General features: G+C 38.9%; 1 protein-coding gene across 4 annotated transcripts in view; it reads left to right on the top strand.

Moving 5' to 3' along the window:
- The window catches only part of SHANK3 (SH3 and multiple ankyrin repeat domains 3), a 502,635-nt gene that overhangs the window by 247,283 nt on the left and 240,677 nt on the right, over positions 1 to 14,675 (top strand). For all 4 annotated transcript variants that reach the window (XM_056573015.1, XM_056573012.1, XM_056573011.1 and 1 more), the window contains exon 13: positions 84 to 417. In XM_056573015.1, the coding sequence (XP_056428990.1) occupies positions 84 to 417 (334 nt within the window). The remainder of the gene's footprint in view (positions 1 to 83; positions 418 to 14,675) is intronic.

Here is a 14,675-nt window from a genome sequence, read left to right as displayed (position 1 = left end):
TCATGTGCAGTACTTATATTTTATTGTTTACTTTTACCATTTCCTAATAGTAATTTCTCAAAAATGATTGGTTTCTTTTCTAGTGCCTTTTTCGGAGACTCCAAGTTATACAAAACGCAGACGTGTTGTGAGCTGTGTGGGTCTCTCATCTCCGCGTTTTCTACAGCGTTCCGCCAGTGACAACAACCTCAATTCAGATGGGGCTCATTACTCTCCAGTGCCATCGCTCCGTGGTCTACCCCCTCAGCTGCTCCTCCAGGGGCCTGACCCCTCCGGAGGAGCAGCTGTGGGGGATAGCAGCCTTGCGAGCACTGCCAGCTCCCGCAGCACACACAGCCGCTCTCCATCACTACATCGTGCAAGAGAAGAGAGAGATACTGACAGCCACACACTGCGGAGGGGAAGAGGAAAGAGCAGGTAACTTGTTTATTAATATGTTTAATTGCACTTATATAAATACATGATGAATTTGCCTCTCCTAGTAGTGTCTGCAGGCAGATGCAATGTTAAAGGGGTATTCCAGGCCAAAAATTTTTTATATATCAACTGGCTCCGGAAAGTTAAACAGATTTGTAAAATACTTCTATAAAAAAATCTTAATCCTTCCAATAGTTATTAGCTTCTGAAGTTTTCTGTCTAACTGCTCAATGATGATGTCGCGTCCCGGGCGCTGTGCATGATGGGAAAATATCCCCATAGGAACTGCACAGCTCCCGGGACGTGAGTTATCAGAGAGCAGTTAGACAGAAAACAACAACTCAACTTCAGAAGCTAATAACTATTGGAAGGATTACGATTTTTTAATAGAAGTAATTTACAAATCTGTTTAACTTTCCGGAGCAAGTTGATATATAAAAAAAAGTTTTGGCCTGGAATACCCCTTTAAAGATTATCCCACGAGTACCCAGTACAACAGTTGCTTCTTTGCAAAGGAAAAAATGTTTATCCCAAATTATAAGTCGTCTTAAAGTGGTACTCTGCTCCTAGACATCTTATCCCCTATCCAAATGATAATAAGATGTCTGATTGTGGGGGTCCCGCCGCTGGGGACCCCGTGATCACGGTTGCGGCACCCCAGACATCCGGGGAACAAAGCGAACTAAGCTCCATGCCGGATGACTGACGATGTTGGGCGGAGGCTTGTGACATCACGTCTAAGCCTCGCTCGTGACGTCAGGCCAACGCCCCCTAAATGCAAGTCTTTAGGAGGGGGCTTGATGGCTGTCACGCCCCCTCCCATAGACTTGCATTGAGGGGCGTGGCCGTGATGTCACGAGCAGGGCGTGGACGTGACGTCACGAACCACCGGCGCTGCACTGAACACTCTAAACGAACACTGATTGCAGCCGGGAGATCGCGCGTGTTACCAGTAGCGGGATAAGATGTCTAGGGGTGGAGTACCCCTTTAAGGCAAACCCGTGGAGTAAGGCTTTTGAGTATATTAATCTTTATAAATTTGCTGCCTACTCTTCGACCCTTTAAATAAATGGTTGTCATGAATGATGAAATAGATAACAAACTTATGGGGGGGTATAAAAGAACAAGCAGTAAATATTTGGCAAACACATCTTTTTGCAAATGAAATACATAGATGGCTAGATGTATTTCTTTACCTCCTCCATGCCATCATTTCCATATTTTGTTTTTCTCTTTATGTGTCCATTAGTCTATCATAGACATTTAAGTGTGTCCTTCTTATTCATTTCCTGCTTTTACATGGCATTGTTCTTAGTGAAACTTTTAGAGAGAATATGAAATGTGCTTTGATGCCCTGTGCACGTTGCAGTGAGTTTTTATAGAAATCATAGCGTAAACTATAATCTGTAGACTGCAGTGTTGCTGTTCTCGCACTTGCAGGTCCTAATTTGTCAGTTGATAACATGCCTCTTCTAAAAAACAACAAAAACAGCACTGGGGCGTTAAATTAAACTGTGTTCACCAAAAATCTGGCAGAGTTTGCCTCCATGACTTGCAACACATTTCTGATGTATCTTAGATGCTATTTAGACACTTCTGTACCTTGCCCCATATCGAGGAGTGACTTAGATGAAAGTAGGCATGGCATGATTTTAAAAAAAGGACTGTCTTAAATGTGCTGATGTGCACTGAAAATACTCACATTTTTGGCATGTATTTTTGGTGTAAAAGTAAGACAACTAATAAATAATGTAAATTTAGACTATACAGTACAGTATAAGACTGTTACCACACTGTAAATGGGAACTATAAAACAGTGGAAGTATAGCTCGTAAAAAAAATGGCAAAAAAAACGGTTGAAATGCAGACACAAAAACTGAGAAGGAACATTTTTAGATTGTCTACTCTTAGTTTACACTTTCTAACAATTAGACAGTTTTTATATATGTTGCTCTTTGCAGTTGATATGAATGTAGTATATGTATCATAGCTTGCTGAGGATATAGCTCTTGTATCCCTCTTATTTTTGTTTGTTTGTTTTCTTTCAGAAAATAATATTTTCGTCATTTGGCTTTATAGCTTTCATTACCCAGAGAATGGGGCTATTAGAGAGAGTTTCTCATCTGTGTACTTAAAGGGGTACTCCGGTGAAAAACTTTTTTTTTTTAAATCAACTGGTGCCAGAAAGTTTAACAGATTTGTAAATTACTTCTATTAAAAAATCTTAATCCTTCCTGTACTTATTAGCTGCTGAATACTACAGTGGAAATTATTTTCCGTTTGAAACACAGAGCTGTCTGCTGACATCATGAGCACAGTGCTCTCTGCTGACATCTCTGTCCATTTTAGGAACTGTCCAGAACAGCATATGTTTGCTATGGGGATTTCCTTTTACTCTGGACAGTTCCTAAAGGTGCACAATTGATCATGTAACATAAGGCTAAGTTTCCACTTGTTTTTTTTTTCTGGCAGTTTTTGGAATACTGCCACTGCAGTTTTTGAGCCAAAGCCAGAAGTGTATTCAAATGGAATATGACATATAAAGGAAGGACTTACACTTCTCCTCCCTTATGGATCCACTTCTGACTTTGGCTCAAAAACTGCAGTTGCAGTATTCCAAAAACTGCCAGAAAAAAAAAACAAGTGGAAACTTAGCCTAAGGCTATATTCCCACATGCCAGTAAACACATGCATCCAAAACCAGGCCCTCATGTGTTCACCAATGGCCACATGATGCTGACGATGATTCCAGGCAATTTTGCATGGTCATTGGTGATTTATGAAAGTGTGGTTTTAAACATATGCTTTCAATGCTAAAATGAACACCTACTGGCTTCCATTAAGATATATAGTAATATTTAGGATTAATTCACACATTGCAGATTTGCCGTAGATTTTACCTGTGGATTACAATACAATGCCTTGCATAAGTAATCACCCTGTTGGACTTTTTGCCCATATTGCTACTTCTACAAACTGGAATTCAAATAGACTAAAACAGACTTTTACCATTTGATCAACACAACATACATAGAACTTTGAAAGTGCAAAATGCCTGTTTTTTGTGACACAAACAATAATGAGACCAAAAAAGTTGACAGCTGTTGAGTGCATTCAAGTTAGAACATTCAATGATGTATAAGAAAAGATAAGTTCTTCAGCTCACCTCACACCGATCTGCACGGATCCTCGCCTGGCCCGGCATCACACATTGGAAGCGGAAGAATACTGTGATCCAGCAAATCCTTAAAACTTTATGCTTTATTGCTTACCTTTATTGCTTGCAGTTCAAAATTCCAAAATCTTGGACATCACAACACCTAGCTAGTAACACACCATGGAAAACGGACGTGTTTCGAGTGCTGCTTTTGGGGTCTCTGCCAGTTTTGCATATCTAGAAATGGAAATGTTTGTCCATTCTTCTTGGCAAAAAAGCTAAAGCTCACTGAGATTGTATGGAGACTGTTTGAACAGCAATTTTCAAGACTTGCCATTGCCATATATTCTCAATTGGATTTAGGCCTGGGCTTTGACCGGGCCATTTTAGAACATGCTTTGATGTAAACCAGGGTTGGCAAAACTCACTCAACATAAGAGCCACATTAGATAGACACCAGATGTTTGAGAGCCGCAAAACATGCACATACATAAAAATTAAGAAATACATGTAGGAGTATTTATTTATATGTTGTCTGCAACTGCATATTGATAAATAATATAATTGGTACAAACAAAAGTTACTTCTTATCTTCCTCATAGCCACCGGCATTAGCGCCCTCTGACAGTAACCTCTGACTCCTCACTACCTGGAGCTGCAGACGTGATATTGCATCTCAATTCCATCAATCACCGTCTGCAGCGGTGTCCCGTCTCCAGGTGATAGAGGAACCTAGCGCTGATACCGGAGGCTTTGAGGGAGTAAAGTAGGTAAGTAGAAGCTTTTTTGTTTTATTTTACAGCCTGGGCATATTTATTAATTATTTATCATTTATCATTATTATTATTTTTTTTGCCGAACATCCCCTTTAAGAATAGTAGATCTCCTGTACAGGGCCCTACTCTCTCTGGGAACAGGGTGTGTCAACCCCCTGCACAAAGTCTTTTTCAAACTGCATCAGATTTTTTTTCAAGGATTGCCCTGTATTTGGCTCCATCCAGCTTTCCATTAGTTTTGACCAGTTTTCCTATACCTACTAAAGATAAGCATTCCCACAGTATGATGCTACCACCAACATGTTTCACTGTGGGGATTGTGTGCTCAGGGTGCTTGGCAAAGTTGGGTTTCTACTACCTTTAGCGTTTTGCTCTTGATTCATCTGACTAGAGCACCTTCTTCCACACTTATGCTTTGTCTCCCACATGGCTTGTTGCAAACTCCAAATGGATTTATTGTGGCTCACTTTCAGAAATGGATTTCTTTAAAGGCCACTCTTCCATAAAGGCCTGATTTGTGGAGTATTTGCAGAAGCGTGGACCCACTAATTATGTGACTCGCAAATGTGACATGTAAAAGCAATTGGTCTTACTAGATCTGAGTTCAGGGTTTCACACGCTGTGTCTCCACCTTTTTGGAAAACTGCCACTGCAGTTTTTGAAGACAGATTAGGGGAGGATTGTACTTACGGATGGTGGCATAGACCATAGATAATTTCCGTGGACAGCCCAGGCTTCTCACATTCTAAGATAGACATTTTAAGGTGCCCATAATACAGCTATAACACTATGCATCCAAAGAATAAAGAAAAGGGGGGAGTGAGTACCCTAAGGCCCAGAGACAGAGATGAGGACCTCATCAGTGAGCACAGATAGACAAAAACAAACAAACAGCACAAACATATACAAATAAAGAGAACAATAACAAGTGCGAATTCTGTATCGTCCATATGGTATCCAAAAGACTGAAGGCCTAAGGGTAAACATTGGTACGGAGAAGTGTCCATGTGTCAAGAGCCATAAGGGTAGGAAAGGGACTCCTAAATAAAGGAACAATATGGTAACAGTTAACAGTAGGGGGCAACTATATTTTAACTGAGCCCTATCCTGAGTCATACAGGAACTACTAAGAGACTGGAAACAGTGAGAACATAAAAATTTGCAGCCTTCGTCTGGAGATTGACCGACGGTATGCCCAGGTCAAGACTGTAAGAGGTGAACTACCTGCTACAAAAGTAGGGGCATGCACCGTCAGGATCGCTCCCGATAAACGGGAGCTGATAGTATGGCAATCCCCAACTGTCTATCTCCAACTTCCAGGAGAGTCAAAGACAGTAACCCATGAAACATCCTGTATAAGTATTTCTGCTCTCCAGGCCTGCCCTCAAAGCACACAATTTTGGAAGTAGGACTCCCCACTCCCTCCCGAGCCACAATCCCGCAGAACTCTCAATCAGATAAACACATAAGAGCCTCATAAAAGAAGGAGAGAAAGTAGAGAAGGCAGCGAAGAAACAGAGGAGGTAGAATAAGGCTGCAGACCAGAAATAGTGGGAAAAAACTGGGTAGAAGACAAGCAGAGTAACAGAGAAATGAACAAGGGGCCACTGCAGATTTTGAGCCAAAGTCGGAATCGCATTCAAAAGGAATAGAAAATAGAAAATATTTATACCTCTTCTTCCCTATGGATCCACTTTTGGCTCTGGCTCAAAAACTGCAGTGGCAGTTTAACAAAAAACTGTCAAGAGGAAATCCAGCATAAAGGGGGTGAATACATAAGCACTCAACATTTTTCATATTTTATTTGTAAATAATTTTGAAATCCGTGTAATATTTCCACCCACTTCCAAATGATAGATTTTGTTGTGTTGATTTATTACATAAAAACCTAACATGTAATAAACAGTTGAATCTGTGATTATATCATTACAAAATGTAAAAAGGTCTAAGGGGGTAAATACTTATGCAAAGGTTTTCTGTATGAGATTCTCACTTGAAGTTGACTCGAGGTGCAGATTTTAAAATTCGTAGTATCTCACTTTTTATTAGGAATATTCATAACTAATTTCACCCTTTAGAATGTAGCAGAGATGAAACCTATGTTTAGTCCCCAGAAACTCTGCATTTTAAACATGAGGATCTTATCGCAGATTTGACATAGATTTGTGGTAAAGATCTGGCATGTGTAAACCTAGCGTTACTGTTTGCTGACTTAGCTCCTAAGAAAATAGCCGACTGTGCTGATGATATTTTGGTGTTACTACGGATCATAATGGTAGAATATTATATTTACTGAGGGCTTAAATAACAGGTATTCTCTTCTAGTAGCAAATTGATATACAGAAGGTCTTCACATGCTCCTATCATTTACTAGTAGACTACAATCCTGTAGACTACCATCCACACAAATTTTAATTACTTATTATTGCAAATTTTACAGGAGCCCTGCTTGGGCATACTGTATATAGTGCCTGTGAATTGAAGAATCATTCTGAATAGCAATCCATACAGATACATTCTATCACTACAAAGAAAAGAGTAAATATGAGTCATGTTATGTCATATACTTTTTTGTTGTTTTAGGAATAGGCTTCTAAATAATTAAAATTGAATTTACTTTTTTCACTATTGGGGAAGCAATATCCTGCACTTCTAGCTTCCCGTTCTGCAGAACAGCCTCATGCTGTGTTTTTCATTAGAATTCCTATGATAGACTCAGCAGGACCTTATGCTTGAGACAGTCAGGGGAAATTGTATACTCAATTAGCTAATACAGTCATACGTTATTTTAGGTATGTATCGGCACATGTTTCTAGGAATACCTATAAGTTTAGCTGTATTCAGTGAACCATTGTTGCCTAGTAAGATCAGAAAATTTGTCTTGATCAACCTTAAAGGGGTTATCCAGCATAAGGTGATTTTAGTACGTACCTGGCAGACAGTAATGGACATGCTTAGGAAGGATCTGCACTTGTCTTGGGCTAAATGGCTATGCTGTGAGATTACCATAACTTTGGCTAGCTTTCTCTGAACTTGTATTTCCTGTTTTCAGTTTTCTTGTTTGCCTACAAATCCCATGATACCATTTTCCTCCTTCCCACGCGTCAGCTACCCCACCCATTGAAACATAAATGAGCTGCAGACCTGTGGTTTTCAATCAGGGTGCCTCCAGCTGTTGCATTACTTGCAGATTGCTCTCTCCACCCATTGTAGCAGACAGGCTCCCTATCATCAGCTGACTAGTGAGTCATGTCTCGACCGCATTGCAAGCTGGGAAAAATCAGGGACAGCAGTCATTTTGTTTGCTGTTAAAAATAAATATTGGGATGAAAATCACATAAGAATTGTGAGAAAACCGTCACACACAGGTAAAGACACTATATTATGAACTACACTAACTTTACAGCCCCTGTAGCATAGTCAAATAAAACAAAATTCCCGGAATACCCCTTTAAAACCTATGCGGAAAACAAGAGACTGATCAAGCACACCAAATGCTTTAGCTGCTCAGGATTTGTGTTGGGGTAGTCTCTTGTTAGAAAGGTATTTAATTTATAGTCAATCCTCAGAAATAAGCTCCACATGGAAATATGCCTTCCCCGCAGTTATACTAGATATGTCTTGACAAATATAAAATGTCAGTTATTAGTCAGCTGGACTATGCCTTTCATCTGCAACTACCAGCCCCCTATAATGTTCAGATCTGTTCCTGCAGGTGTTCAGTGTCACACTGTGCTATCTCCTACGATCAATACTGTAACCACTGAAGGACAAGCAGTAAGGAAAAAAATCCCTAAAATAAGATTCCCCAGCAAAAATACCAGTAACATTATTAAGCTGATCTCAATGAATGAAACAGCTAAAAATACTGTAATTATTCCCAGGAAATCCTCTCCTGTGTCTTGCAGGGATTACTGCCACATTGTCTTAATTGCTTTCCTGTTGAGATTGGACCAGTACATCCACCATATTGATTTTAGGAAAGTACAGCACCATCTTTGCATACTGATAGCCTTGATCTGTCTTACTATATGGAATTGCTTCAACTCATTGAGGAGAAATGAACACCTACAAATGTAAATACATTACCAAGTGTGATCAAATATTATCATTTGAAATACCTATAGATTAAAAAGTCAGTAACTAATGGTAAGCTTTAGGTGAGGAAAATCATACAAGGCAAAAAAAAAGAAAACGTATGAACACATCCTCACAAAAAATATATAATAACCAGTGTCATACAAATTATGCAGGACCTTACACCAAGAAGTGTTGTACAGTATATATCACATATACATACCCAGTTGAGTAGCCTCTCATTAATCACATTATATTTCAAACTGAACTCGAGAAAATAACCCATTATCGCTTCAGATTGATATAGTAATTTAGTTCATAAGGTTGAAAAAATACCAGAGTCCATCAAGTTCAACCTATAACCCTAATAAGTCCCTACTGAGTTGATCCAGAGGAAGGCAAAAAACCTTCATACTAGAGGTAATAATTCCTTGCCGACTCCAAAAATGGCAGTCAGAATAAATCCCTGGATCAACGTTCTGTCCCTATAAATCTAGTATACATAACCAGCAATGTTCTTACTCTCCAAAAATGCATCCAGACCCCTTTTAAATTATTTTACAGATTTCACCATGATCACCTTCTTATTCAGAGAATTTCATAGTCTCACTGCTCTTACAGTAAAGAACCCCCGTCTGTGCTGGTGTAAAAACCTTCTTTCCTCAAGACGTAGAGGATGCCCCCTTGTTATAGATACAGTCCTGGGTATAAATAGATCATGGGAGAGATCTCTGTACGGTCCCCTGATATATTTGTACATAGTTATTAGGTCGCCCCTAAGGCTTCTTTTTTCTAAAATAAATAACCCTAATTTTCTGGGTATTGTAATCCTCTCATTCCCCATATTACTCGGGTTGCCGTCTTTGAACCCTCTCCAGCTCCACTATATCTTTCTTGTACACTGGTGCCCAGTACTGTACACAGTATTCTATGTCTGGTCTGACTAGTGATTTGTACAGCGGTAGAATTATTTCCTTGTCATGGGCATCAATTGATGCACCCCATGATTTTATTTGCCTTGGCAGCAGCTGCCGGACATTGGTCACTACAGCTAAATTTACTGTTACAAATGTCTATCTTTTTTGTTATCTTGTTCCACTTTTTTCTTTGCTTGTGAAATAGTAAAGGCAAAATTTCAAACAAAATATTACAAGTTGAACATGTAATAATCTTCTAATCTACACTTTAAAGGTTTGTTTGTTCCCTATAGAATATGTTTACATTGCGTAATTTGACAGTAATCATCTGACAGCCGCCGCCAACATACATTGCAGTGCTCGCATATGTCCACGCAAAGAATAAATATGTTCTTTCTTTGCTCGGATCAATTTCAGCAGCGGAATTGTCTGCCACTGAAATTCCGCAGTGTGAACGGGTCCGCGGAAGACCCATTCACACTAGTGTTAGGTGTTCACACCGCGGAATTCCGACGCGGAATTCTGTGCATGGAATTCCGCGCTAATTACCCATAGGCATCCACACAAAAAGATGTGTGGAAATCATTTCATTATACTTTTTCTGTGAGTCCCACTCCTGGTTTTGGCTACAAATACGGAAAAAATGAGATATAAAAACCAAGTAGGAACATATGCTGTTTATCTGGTAAGTATATCTAGAGCAGTGCTTCCCAGAAGCGTGCCTCCAGCCGAAGGCTGTCTAAGCATGCTGGGAGTTGTAGTTTGGAGGCACCCTGGCTAAGAAACACTGATCTAAACCCTGTTCCAAGTTATTATGCAAATTATATTTTTCTCATTTACCTAAATTATTGATGTAAATAACAGTCAGCATAATTCTCATGTTATTAACTATTAGGAGTACAATTCAAATTTTATTGAACAAACCTCCTAATGAATTTTTTTAAACATAAAAAACTTACAATGAACTGTTCCAAATTATGTGAGTTTCAAAACACTTTATTGGTTGTAAAGAACTGAAAATTGTCATTTTTTGTGTTTGCAGCATGTTTACTGAAATCAAAAGCTATTTCAATCAAACTTTTAACAACATTTTAACTTTTTAAAGATTTACGTTACATTTTAACATAGGACCCCTTATTTGATAGAAGCTTCACAAGTCTTGCATACATTGAACTTGTGAGTTTTTGGACAGTTTCTGCTTGCATCTGTTTACAAGATGTCAGAATAGCCTCCCAGAGCTGCTGTTTGGATATAAACTGCCTCCCACCCTCACAGATCTTTTGCTTAAGGATGCTCCAAAGATTCTCAATAGGATTGAGGTCAGGGGTGGATGGAAGCCCCACCATCACTTTCTCTTCTTTTAACCTCATAGAAGCCATTGCTGTAGAGTTATTCTTTGCAGCATGAGATGGTGCAATGTCATGCATGAAGATGATGTTATGGGGACCCTAAAGGGGCTGACCAGCTCTCTTCCCATGATTCCAGCCCAAAACTTGACTCCACCACCGCCTTGCTGATGTTACATCCTTCTTGGAATAGGGTGGCTGTCCACCAACCATCCACTACATCCATCTGGACCATCCAGGGTTGCACGGCACTCATCATTGAACAAGACTGTTGGAAAATTAGTCTTCATGTATTTTTCTGCCCAATGCAGCCGTTTCTGCTTGTGAGTATTGGTTAGTGGTGGCCAAATAGAAGGTCTATGCACAGTTGCAAGACTATGGAGGACTCTACACCTTGATGTCCGTGGAACTCCAGAGGCACCAGCAGCTTCAAATATCTGTTTGCTGCTATGTAAAGGTATTTTAGCAGCTGCTCTCTTGATCCAATGCATGGATCTGATAGAAATCTTCCTCAATCTGCCTTTATCTGCACAAACTCTTCTGTGCTCTGAATCAGCCACAAATCTCTTAATAGTGCGATGATCACGCTTCAGTTTTCGGGAAATATCTAATGTTTTCATACCTCGTCCAAGGCATTGAACTATTTCACTCTTTTCGGCAGCAGAGAGATCCTTTTTCTTCCCCATATTGCTTGAAAATGGTGCTTTGCTTAATAATGTGGAACACTCACCTTTAGTAATTTTTCCTTAAATTGGGCTCACAAGGCAATCTAATTATGCGTACTGCATAGGGTGACACCCTGTCTGGCCTGCCTGGAACTAAATAGCTGCATTCAAACTATCCCGCAACAACCCATCCACCTTCCTCAGAAATGAAAAATTATTAAAAACATACTATGCCGCACCATGAATATCCGTACTCTGGAGGTCTTTTTTGTTTTATTTTGAGCTCACATTTTGTGACGTTGGTGCATCGCTGCGCTGAGGCCGGAGTTTACGTAAGGAAGGAAGACAGCGCAGCACCAACAGGCACATAAACAATAGTGAAGCCACAAAAAAAAAAAAAAAAAAGGCTCGGTGTGTTACCCACCCCAAAATGTGCATGAAGCTGTATTACTATGGATGTTTCTTTTTTTTTAAGGAAAAATTTTAGTGCCACATATGGGTTATTTACGTAGTCTGTAAAAATTCTTACACAATTATTTTGTGCCTTATTCTATTTTAACACAACAATAATTTTTAAATTTAGTGGGTACGCCAGCATGTACGTGTCCTAAAATTAACAAGGTGTGCAGTGTGTATTTTCAACCTTAAAATTTATAGTTGTTAGGTATATAATTAATTTTTCTATAATTAACATTAACATTAATGTAGTAGCTTTGCTTCATGATGCAGAACAAGAACAGTTGTTAAAGTGGATGTTAATGTCCTTTTCTGAAGATGTATACACTTTCTGTAAGCCAGGTTGGACCTGGAATACATATGCAACTTTTACATGGAGATGCAACATTCTTTCTTCATAAATAGCGACTATCGCATTTGATCAATTCATGATCAAAAAATAAATAAAAAAAATACTACATGAGCAGATTTCAGAAATGTGCTTTGGAATAAGCAAAAATCTAAAAGTCTCAGCAAAAAAATCTACTACGGAGCTTGATAAATCTCCTTCCATAGGTTTAGAAAGTCTTTAGCTGTAGCATTCATATGTCTGTGGATAATAGTGTCTTTAAAAAAAACATGTCAGCATCTCGGTTTGCTTTTATTTACTGACAATTATAAACTATGACAGTTTTACAGGATCAAAGTGCTGGCATCCGTCTGCTGAATTCTAGCAAAGTGATCTGTCACAGTGCCATGCCTCTTCAACTACTATCAGCTTCACTTGAAATATGGTAACATGTCTCATGAGGGAAGCTAGTAGTTATAATAGTGATACTATGTTCTGATATGTCTGGTATGACACACACACACCTAAAGCACCTTTTTATTTATATTTTATTTATGACAAAGAACCTCTCAAAATGTTACCTGATATACCCTCACAAAACTAAGGTACTGAAAATCCTGTTTTACATTGGTACATAAATGCCTTTAAAGGAGTAGTCCAGTGGTGAACAACTTATCCCCTATCCTAAGGATAGGGGATAAGGTGCAGATCGCGGGGGGTCCGACCACTGGGGCCCCCCGAGATCTCCTGTATGGGGCCCCGACAGCCCGCGGGAATTAGGCGTGTCGACCTCCGCACGAAGCGGCAATATTTTTTAGTTTTAAGCCGTATTATTTATTTTGCCGTTTATACTTTAACATTTTACATTTTGTTTCATTTTCATGCCAAACCTATTCACAGTTATAATAATATTGTATAATTTTGAGTCCTTACACACCAATCCCTTGGGTTTTTCCCCAGAATTCCTTAGCTGTGATGTCGCTTCAGATTTTTTTTGTTGATAAGTATCTGGAGACATTTAAATGACATGGGTCATGACCTTTAAAAGTCATCAAAAAATTTCCAATCTATCAGCTGGGTCTTAAGCCTATGACACACTGAGGCGATCAATAGCTTAGAGAAGGGGAGGGCTGTGTACAAAAATATTGACTTTTTTAACCATTTGACAGCATTCCAATAAATATCTATTGACCATCTAGATATGCTCACACACATATACATTAGTTGTGGTTAACCCGATACATGGGTGCCTCAGATGCGGCTCTCAACTCCATTAAAGAGTGAAACATGGTCAGCCAGGGCTGAGACACTAACATGTATCTTTGTCACTTATCTTTGTCATTTATACAGTCTATGCTTTTCTTGTCAAGATAAGTTCTGAATCCATGTCATATAAAGAAGTCTCTGCTTAGGTATACATGCATAACAATATAAACACAGACAACATTTCTGTAAATTCAGGCATAGGGATTAGCCAAATTATTTAAAAGCTTGACTTTGTGATTGATGAATTATCCTTAGGATAGACCATCAGTATCAGACTCCCAGCACCACCAATAATTGACTGATTATAAGATCCATGCCAGTCTGTCGAGCACTGAGTCTCCTCTATTGTTTACCAGACACCACTCTGGCACCACCCTATTATGTGGGCAGAGAACAAAACCAATTTAAATAATGTGACAATTTGCAAATACATAAAATATGCGGTCATATACAAATTTTATGTTAACACGATATCATTGGGGAATACACACAGAAGGGGACATAAAAAAGCATGCACACAGTATTTTTGAGCAGCACTCATTTTCCGCAAATACTGTAGTGCGATATAACTCATCCGAAGGATAGGGGATAAGTTATAGATTGGGGGGGTCCGACCGCTGGAGCCCCCCCGCGAACTCCTGTACGGATAAATAAAATTTGCTGCCTGTTTTACCACTGAAATGTTTTCTTATCCTTCAATGTTATATGTTTAATGTTCAGCTACATAAGTCAGTATACATTTCTTTGGCTCTGACCACAGTGCAAGTACTGTAGGATTTTTCCCTGTCAAACTGTTCATACAAATGATTCTGTTTATCTGGATGAGCTAGTACATTTGCAGATGTTGTCTTAGAAAAGCAGTGTCATACTGCTGATAATGTGCCAGTATGAAGGCCCTGAGTTGGCATGTTATTTTCTGTAGAATCATTTATAGTGATTTGTTTTTGCAAGTTTGTGCAAGTCTCTTTTTTAAGATTCCTTTAAGCATATTTTTACATTATTATTTTTTTTATCTTAACAATATATATGACTTTGAATTTATTTTTTGTCAGTAGGACATGCTTTAATGTACATTTTCATTAATAACCCCATAATACACACAATTAATAAAGATGAAAGGTATACGGTAAGGTTAAACATGCAGTTCACTTTGCCACGGTATGTTATACAGAATGAGCTTTGCAGATTGATCATAGTTTTGTGAGAACCTTTATAGTAATAAAATACATATAATATTACAGATCAGCAATAGTTTGCTCAGCCTTCACAA

This window comes from Hyla sarda, chromosome 4 (genome assembly GCF_029499605.1).
Source record: "Hyla sarda isolate aHylSar1 chromosome 4, aHylSar1.hap1, whole genome shotgun sequence".
Lineage (NCBI taxonomy): Eukaryota > Metazoa > Chordata > Amphibia > Anura > Hylidae > Hyla > Hyla sarda.
The sequence above is the reverse complement of the archived record's forward strand: the minus strand, read 5'-3'. Positions and strand labels throughout refer to the sequence as shown.